General features: G+C 35.2%; 2 protein-coding genes across 16 annotated transcripts; one reads left to right on the top strand and one right to left on the bottom strand.

The window, feature by feature from the left end:
- Positions 1 to 180: 180 nt before the first annotated feature.
- Positions 181 to 3,264, bottom strand: LOC126874469 (protein OPI10 homolog). Of its 3 annotated transcripts, none has more exons than XM_050636579.1 (3): positions 3,129 to 3,264; positions 1,360 to 1,489; positions 181 to 1,293 (listed from the first exon to the last, which is right to left on the bottom strand). In XM_050636579.1, exons 1-3 carry the CDS (start codon positions 3,153 to 3,155, stop codon positions 863 to 865), a joined length of 588 nt encoding a protein of 195 aa, XP_050492536.1. In that variant the 5' UTR covers positions 3,156 to 3,264; the 3' UTR covers positions 181 to 862. The 3 variants fall into 3 exon arrangements, with proteins under 3 accessions (XP_050492536.1, XP_050492535.1, XP_050492533.1); XM_050636578.1 differs by lacking the exon at positions 3,129 to 3,264 and adding an exon at positions 1,862 to 2,216; XM_050636576.1 differs by lacking the exon at positions 3,129 to 3,264 and adding an exon at positions 1,598 to 1,845.
- Positions 3,265 to 3,485: 221 nt separating this feature from the next.
- Positions 3,486 to 8,081, top strand: LOC126874463 (uncharacterized). Of its 13 annotated transcripts, none has more exons than XM_050636542.1 (14): positions 3,486 to 3,630; positions 4,371 to 4,520; positions 4,619 to 4,779; positions 5,251 to 5,324; positions 5,396 to 5,520; positions 5,606 to 5,820; positions 5,913 to 6,021; positions 6,156 to 6,250; positions 6,337 to 6,400; positions 6,515 to 6,593; positions 6,743 to 6,970; positions 7,138 to 7,243; positions 7,332 to 7,560; positions 7,797 to 8,081. In XM_050636542.1, the coding sequence occupies exons 2-14, from the start codon at positions 4,494 to 4,496 to the stop codon at positions 7,935 to 7,937; spliced, it is 1,653 nt and encodes a 550-aa protein (XP_050492499.1). In that variant the 5' UTR covers positions 3,486 to 3,630; positions 4,371 to 4,493; the 3' UTR covers positions 7,938 to 8,081. The 13 variants fall into 13 exon arrangements, with proteins under 13 accessions (XP_050492499.1, XP_050492498.1, XP_050492501.1 ...); XM_050636541.1 differs by lacking the exon at positions 3,486 to 3,630 and adding an exon at positions 3,882 to 4,019; XM_050636544.1 differs by lacking the exon at positions 3,486 to 3,630 and adding an exon at positions 3,951 to 4,099 and having other exon boundaries at positions 5,411 to 5,520.
- Positions 8,082 to 8,689: the final 608 nt, after the last annotated feature.

Raw genomic sequence — 8,689 nt, 5'->3', positions numbered from 1 at the left:
GATACGCTTCTTAGTGTCCATTTTCAACGAAGCTGTGTTTTTTCAAAGCCGTTACATCATTGGTCGAAACGGCGTGAGAAAATATTTTCCACTTTTCAAGATCAATAACATATTGGTAATATCAATATTAGGAAAGAATAAATTCGAAACTCGTTGATAATTTAAATGTTATTCAGATAATTTATATATTCAAAAGAATTTTATTATTTAAATGTATATTGATAACCCTCAATTTTAAATGAATGAAGAGTAGAAAAAGCATCATGGTGCGAAATTGTTGATAATCATTCGTTGCTTTTCTCACGTAACATAATACTCTAGCTTTAGAATCATTCATGGATAACCCTAAACTTCATGAACAAAATGGAAGTTGACGCATGCGTTATTCCCTTATATCGCTTTCATCATAGATTAGATTCGAGGATTCTTTTCTTCTGTTTCTTATCATATTATTAGAAATTAAAAGTATTTACATGTTTACGTTTTGCTAATACGATGTTTATAAAATGCAGAACGATCGAAATAAATGTAATACAATAGCAATCTGCTCTTCCATAACCAAATTAGAGAGCACATACTTGATAGTAAAAATAAAAACAATAAAAACACAATGAATTTATGCTAAACACTTACAGATAACAAATTTTGCGTTTTCGGATAAGGTACGTGGCAGCGTCATAATTATTCTTGTTATTATCATCATATTGTTCTTCAGTGAAAATATAAAAAATTTGAATTCATGCGTATAACGCATCGTGGTTCAGTATTATATCATACTTTGCGAACACAAGCACGAGTGCTGAGAAATGACACGTCACTATACAAAATGGAAACGAACTATTGAGAGTCAGTCACTTTCTCATCATGCTTTCCAGAAGTTTGGATTTTGTTGTAACCTCCTCTCAAAAGTTTCGTACCATCCTTGAATAGCAGATAGCGGTACAAAGTTTTCTGTTGGGTTTGGTGTCATTTGTGCTTGTGTCACAGAAAAACTCGAAACATAATTCAAAAAACTTGTAAGCATCTTCTGAACAAATTCTAAAAAGGAGTTTGACGTGGCTTGTGTTACTGTAGCTGCTTGTTGTTCTATAGCTCCAATGGGTTCCACCGAAACCCCTATTTGTGCTACATGAGAAATCTTTCCTACTCCAAAAATTCCTAAATTACTATTTTCGAATTCATGATTCTTCTTCAGAGTGGATATCTTGAATATGGCAGATGGCTTGACGTTTGAAATATACCCGAGAAACTGCCAATTAGGCGGAGCAGTTGGATCTGGCCAACTGAAATACACTGTAAAGACCAAGGGTCAATAAGAATATGCAGGTGAATTTGTTTAATTGTTATTGTAGCACATACCTGCACCACCTGTACCATCAGGTAAAGGTATAGCACCAGTGAGAAAAACCACAATATGGTTTATATTATCTGCATCAGGTACTGTTATTAAAAACTGGTTCTCTCCTATCTGTTGAAAATCCGTTTGGACCTACGAAAGATGTTACATTTACAATTACATATCGTTTGTATATGTTTGGAAATTGTGGTTTACTATTTGAAACTTGAAAAAATCTAGATTCGTCGACATGATATTTACATATTCGATTAAATGCAAAGACGCTCGTGACAAGTTGGCGACGGGGTGGGGTGAAATGTGAGCATTACTGAGAGGTAACAGAAACAAGATACGAAACAAAACGACGCAAGCATAGGGCATTAGCGAAAATCAGGAAAAGAGAAGTATGTTACGTAGAAACACTGATACGTTTGTGACAAACGATACATTTACATTTAATTGATAATTTAGCATCGAAAATAAAATACAATGTTGGTACTTGCATAGCAAAGCATTGATACTTACGAGTCGACCAGATACAATTATACCAAGCATCTTTATGTCGAATCTAGATCATTCTATCGCTTTCTACTTATCACGCTACACCAGTAAATGTTCGGCAAGTATATAATAGATATATAATAGGTTGTCACACCATCCAAACATTTACAATCGGTTGAATGATGTTTATCACGATTCATGTGGCTATATAGAGAGTGGAAACTAAAGTAATACTAGTTACTAATATCTAAGGTAGTATCCTCATGTGTACACACGAAGCTTAATATGAATAATTTTTCTCCATGCTTTTACTTTCGAAACCAAAATAAAAAGATTCAACATTCAAAATGTTCTTTTTGTATGATATAATTTCCATAATTTGCTACTTTGCTGAGTTACCTATCATCGTCTTTTATTATATGTCTTTATATGATAATTCAAGATAAACACAGGACAAAGACAAAATACTAATTCAACTATGCTATAACAATACCACCTGTTAGTGATTCTAATTTATGTACTTTATGTATCCAATTTGTTTCTTTTCTTTACACATATATATTTTATGTATTGAAGAATTATATTTGAAAAATTTAGAATTTTACATTTTACGCACAATTCATAATTACTATATATTATATTGAACTACTTTTTTGTATTATGTATGTTCAATTTACAGATTCAAATAGACAATGATCTTAGTTTCGTAAAAATAGGTATGATTAAGTTTGAAACAATTTGAGAGTACTTTTTTTCATTTCCATTAAATCATTTTTAACTGTAATGTTCTTTTCGTACACAGTAGCAAAGAATATCAGTTCTTGTCCTCGATATTAAGATGGTATGAATAAGTGTTCTGGATGAACTATCTATAAACAGCGTCGAGTAGCGTTAAAGTTAAAAGGAAGATAAAGACACACTTATATCGTGTTTACAGTAAAGATGTCATCTCTGTCGGAAAAAACGGAAGATCAAATACACGTATCTAACGAAAATGAAATGTTTGTTCAACATGTGTAGCATAAATCAATGACGTCAGTAATTTCCTAATGATTCCCTTAATCTTACGGCAGATGACAAACCATTGAGAAAAGCTTGCTTTTCGTTATTATTCGATCGTTACATAGAAATAGAATGTGAGAAAAGGAAGGATTTATATAGAGAGCAGATTTGTAATGACGGTTGGAAAAATTGAAATATCGTGAGTTAAAGGCGGAATAAGATAATCGGTGAATCGAAAGTCCCTGGGTGGATGGTGATGGCGATGACGATGGCGACGGTGAGAGCAAACCTCTACGAAGTTCGATGTGTGTGACATCACTCTTCATTGTTGGAGGTTTACGTCATTCTCGAGACTGGTCTTAAGTCGGTGCGCGCGATCTACAGTAGTGTAGACACGCGTACAGACTAGTGGCGGGAAGTGATAGAGACGAAAGAGGCGAAAAACAGGCGAATTACCGTCGCGACTGCGCGAAACATGTTGGACGTGTCGTTTTTCGTCAAAACGAAATTATTGTTCGTCCGGTAGTGCGAGTTTTCCCTTTAAACCGAAACTAATAGCGAATTAATTGGATATAAGTAAGAAAAGGAGAAAGGATACCGTGTCAATGCGAACCGAGGAGTGAGGGTAACTAAGAAGGATAGAGAGGAGAGGGTGAAAGAAAAAAAGAGAGAAGGCTCGCAAGATAGAAAAGGAGAAGGATACGAAGCGCGACGTTTAACAGTAGTAGCGCTGATTTGTGATTTCATCGACGGTTACTGATTTCGAGGGAGCTCGATATGAATCGAGTCTAGTGAGTTTTCGAACTGTAGAGTACTTTTTCGCGCGGCAATAATATCGCGTGCGGTGTCACCGATAATATCGAAAAGAATGTTCACGAGCATGTAATTTATTTGTGATACATCCAAGCAGTCAGTGCCTCTTTGACGACGACGCGTTCTTACATTTTAAATATAACGGTGTATAAATAAGTATGAGCAATAGCGGGAGTGCACAATCAGAGATCTCTCATCGTTCATTTTTCCAAAGAATCTGAATTTCATTGTCGCGTGTTTTTTTTATTCGTCGTTGAGACTCGTCAACGAATGCACGTGAAATGCAGTCGGAATCAATGCGTTTCCCTTTGAAGTTTACCACATATGTTTTTCGTGCGTGGGCATGCAGCACCGAACTATCGTCAAGGTTAGTGTGCCTGACAGGCTCTCCATCGCCTTGCGAACTTACGCTAGTTCTCAATGGGTAGCAGTGAGTAGCTGCAGTAGGTAATTAAATAGTACACTTTCATGTGTATGTCTGTTAGTAGTAACGCTACATCTCAACCATTCCGAATATATATCTTGCGTACACGATAACCACAATTTTCTTTCTATATTCTTACATTTCTACTTAAAAAATGAAAATTTAAAATAAATTCGAATGATCTTCATGTTTACTGTGTAATTTCTGTAATTATACGCATAGAATGTATTGAACAAAATAAAGAAATAAGGCGAATGATAATAATAATGATGATATCATTTTCTTCCCAAATAGGAAAATTCAAAATTCTCCTCTGTTGGATGATTAAGAGATAAATATATTGAATGGGCATTAATCTCTTGCCTAATCACACATCAGTTTGAACAATGAAGTCTTCCTATATATCTGTTCAAGTTTATGTCAACGGATATCGACAAAGTCTATGTAAGTACAATTTTTGCAGAATATAGATTATTACAAACACATTCCTTATCCATCTTGAGCTAATAAATATCTTCAATCTATGAGTGATTTTGTTTCAGGGAAAAGAAACATACGTAATGTTGTCACTTGCATACTGGGTGCATATACACAAAGAGTGGCGACTTACTAAAAATTATTTGATTATTGGTCCTCCTGCTTATATAATGCTCCAAGAAAATTATATTTTTGTCACTGAATTGGCACATTTGTGCAGAGAAAGGTAATGCAAATATTGATCTCCTTTCAACTATTGCTACTTTTCTTCAACAATTCGACAAAAGGGAAATGTGTATGTTGCAGGCTTAAAGTATCGAACAATTGGTTGCGTCATTAATCAAAGCAGAAATAGTTTTTCAACGATGCAGCGTAGCATGCTTTTCCTTGTTGCAAAAGGATTTGATATTTGGAAGTATGTTTACTACTACAGATTTACATACATTAAGTTAATTGGTAATAAGATGATTCTAGCATTACCACACTCCAACCGAAATTGATTCAACTTTTATCTATACTATTTTACAATCAGTTGAAAATAAAATTAAGAAAAAAATATTGAATGTATATATATCGAATCCTCTTGCAAACCGGATAAAGATTGACATTTTTCTAATTCGAGTGTGATAATACTGTTTCAAGTTATAAATAGTTTGTTTCATCAAATTATGGTTAATTCGTATATATTTTATTCCAGAACAGCCGCTTCTATGAGTACCATTCGTCTGTTGCACTGTGATGGAAAAGATACTAACAACAAAAGCGCTTCAAGTGAGTATATCATACATAGATTTCAGATATATAGAATTTTGCGTGTATTGACACGCATCGCATGTTTATAGCGTTTATTTCTACAGATAGAATGGCATATGAGGTATTTCTGGGTGGATCCTGTAATCCAACCACATGGAGGTCAGAAATAGCGATACCGACTCTACAGAGACTCGGGATCACTTACTACAATCCCGTACGTGACCATTTGTATTCATTCTAGCCTGATCTACCTATTGATTAGTCGTTGGTACAATTGTAAAAATAAATAAATATTTCAGCAAGTGTCGCAGTGGGGACCGGAATTAATAGCTCAAGAATATGAAGCGAAACAAACAGCGAAAGTATTACTCTTCGTAATTGATAATCAAACACGCAATAGCGCAGGCATCATTGAAGCAGCTCAGTTAGCAGCTACGCGCCGCGAGTCTTTAATTCTTGTTATTTATCCGTATCGTCAGGGTCAAACGATACTTGGCGAAACTGTATCTCTACAGTAAGTGCCTTGTTTTCACTTTCTCTATTTTTTGTTGATATAGATTACTCTCATTTTTAGTATTTGTATCATAAATGTTAATTCTTATTTAGAGAATATTGTGACCTGATGAATGGATTGCTAGTACTTCAGTATCTGATGGAGAGACAGAGGATACCAATATTTGAAAGTGTATCAGTTGCTCTGAATTGTACATCCAAGGTATAAATAGATAAATCAGTGAATAAAATACGTAACAATAGATGATTGTTGTGGTACATATTTTGTAAATTACATTGAGCGAAATAAATTTAATTGTTTATACTAAAAAGCTACTGATCTACGTTTCTCCATAGATGCTACGTGAGGAAATTAACGTGGAAGATCTGCATGCCGATGATGGTATTAGGCCGATTAAAATATCATTCGGTCAAAATGGAATGGATCTGGTGTAAGGATTTTTCGCTGAAACTGTACATACATATTTATGTAAGTGTGATTGTGTCGAATATTCGATTTTAACCTACTCTCTTGCAGTATGCTCAGGGAGATTTTCAAGTCTATGGATATGAACGATAATGGGGCCGTCAACTTGGAAGAAGTAAGTTTCACTAGCGTCTATTTGCCACATGTTTGTAGAAAAACACATATTGCTTGTGAAAAACAAATTATAACATATTCTTGTTACATTTGCTTTGCACTCTTGATTTTGTAGGCTTGGATAGCATTACAATCGAGTGTCAAGTGCAACGTACCATCGATGTCAGAGCTTCTTAGTGTCGTGAACAAGTCGGGTAATAAATATTATACTTTTCGCATAATGAAAATCGCACGTGTACATCTAACGCGTTGACAATGCCATATATGGTAATAACAGTGTGTAGGCGTTCGATTATAGCTCAACTATATTTTCTCTACTGTCTGCGTTTGTATGTGCTTTCAGAAGCGTATAGGACGTTGATAGACGATGGATTTCCAGCGAAGAGGGATCCAACGGAATTACGGATAAACTTCGAACAATTTTGTGCCTTAGCTACCGAATCAGCGTGGAGGACGAAGAGCAACGGCGTCTCTTGTGAAAGTGAGATACCTTCAGTTTGGAGTATTTTATGTAGGAAGGCGTCGAAATTTCTTCGCAGAGCTATCGTGCAACCTTTTAACCGTTTCCTAGGTATTTCTTATTCTCAAAAATTTGCCACGACCTGTAGTAGCGTGTGTATCGTTAGCGTCTATCAACTAGCAAACAGGTCGTTACGAGACGTTCGTGCCTCGATTAATTGTTCACGAAAACGTCCGAGCAGTCGAGTGTACGATTCGTTCGACCGTTCAACTTTTTAGATTGGACCAATTTCTTCGTGCCAGAATCCGAGAAGAGAGACTTGTACGTTGGAGTAATCGGTAAAGATCAGTTTTGGTTAGAAACGACCGCCATACCCTCGATCGAGTGAGCATTCGAGATGTAACGTTCTTTCGATTCTCTCCACTACGACAATGTCGTTGTAAGTTTACACGTAAATTGTTTCTCGTTTTAGATCTATTGGATTATCCTTCTATCGATCAAGCCTGAACGAGTACAACGTAAAGGTGTTGCCACAAGAATTGCAGAGGATGAAAAATTCACGGTTAATATTATTGATCGTACCGCAACATTCGCGTGGTGTCACTATAATGGCATTGGCAGCTCACCTGATTGGATTACGCGCAAAATTAGTCCTATGCGTTCAAGCGCTTCCCGAAGACTGCGTAGTTTCTGGTGAAAAGGTAAGCGTTTTTGTGTATGTCTTCTATAAATAATATACACTTCTATAGATATTATTATACACAAGTATAAATATACGTCTCATTTTGTTCCTATAGCTTCTATATTCTTTCTTCTGTATTTCTTTTTTCCTTTTCTCATCTCTTCGTCTTTCTATTATACTTATCTTATAATCTCCTGTTTTTCCATTGAACCAAATTTTACATATATTTATATAGAAGGTAACATTTTCTTTCAGCTAACTGAACAAGCCATAAAAGACTACAATCGGGGAAGAATGTACCTGTCGGACTACGCGACGCGCGAAGGTGTACCTGTTTTTCAGAATATCGCAGATGCTTTGCAACATGCGATACAGCTAGTTCAGCATCTCTGTTAATTTTCTTCTTTTTTTTTACATCCCTCCTTTTTACTCCTTCCTTTTTTTCTTTTAATTTTCCTCAACCCCTTCCGTCCCTCTCCCGCTCCTACTCTTCTTCTTTTTCCTGTTTATATTTTTATCTTTTTCTTTTTCTTTTTTTTTTTTTCATACAAGTAAACTTTTCAATTCACCAATTAATTTATTTTTATTATTAGCGATAATGTTCAACTACTAATCGAACAAACAAAAACAAATTTGAGCTTGTCCTGATTAAGTAAAGAATCCATCCAATCAACAGTAGCTGTGAGATTTACGATAAATCTTGACAGTATATTAGCGAAAAAAATAATAGCGTTATCTCGATTTCATTTTCATGAAGTTGCTCGTATCGAGTCAGCTACATTAAACTAACTTGAATTTGAAATTTTCTCGCGGTAGTTGAACATACATTTTATAGTGATTCAACTCAATAATTTTGTAACCATTTGATAACTGGTTGAGGATTGATATACGTGTATTGTACATAGATTATTAGCTGTTTCTAACGATCTAATGATAATTAATTTGAAATTTGTTAAAACGGATGTATGAGCATGCGTGGGAGACGTTTGATAGTATTAAATTTGTGTGCGTAAATGTGGACAAAAGACGCGTACCTGTGTACAAACAGAAACCTTTATCTAGCGCTACTTTATACTATATTGTATGCTGTGACGCATAACGCGGATCCGTATTTCGTCCGTGGGTAACAGAAATTACGAGGAAGTTGT

This window comes from Bombus huntii, chromosome 16, assembly GCF_024542735.1.
Source record: "Bombus huntii isolate Logan2020A chromosome 16, iyBomHunt1.1, whole genome shotgun sequence".
NCBI classification, from domain to species: domain Eukaryota; kingdom Metazoa; phylum Arthropoda; class Insecta; order Hymenoptera; family Apidae; genus Bombus; species Bombus huntii.
Note: the sequence above shows the minus strand (reverse complement) of the source record. Positions and strands in the feature narration are given on the sequence as shown.

Coding starts and splice junctions, on each gene's coding strand:
- LOC126874469 (XM_050636576.1), bottom strand. CDS start 1,717: ATGCCCTATGCTTGCGTCGTTTTGTTTCGTATCTTGTTTCTGTTACCT. Junction 1,490..1,597: donor CTTTGCATTTAATCGAATAT/GTAAATATCATG, acceptor CATCTTTCGTAG/GTCCAAACGGATTTTCAACA. Junction 1,294..1,359: donor TGATGGTACAGGTGGTGCAG/GTATGTGCTACA, acceptor TGGTCTTTACAG/TGTATTTCAGTTGGCCAGAT.
- LOC126874463 (XM_050636542.1), top strand. CDS start 4,494: ATGTCAACGGATATCGACAAAGTCTAT. Junction 6,594..6,742: donor TAGTGTCGTGAACAAGTCGG/GTAATAAATATT, acceptor ATGTGCTTTCAG/AAGCGTATAGGACGTTGATA. Junction 7,561..7,796: donor GCGTAGTTTCTGGTGAAAAG/GTAAGCGTTTTT, acceptor ATTTTCTTTCAG/CTAACTGAACAAGCCATAAA.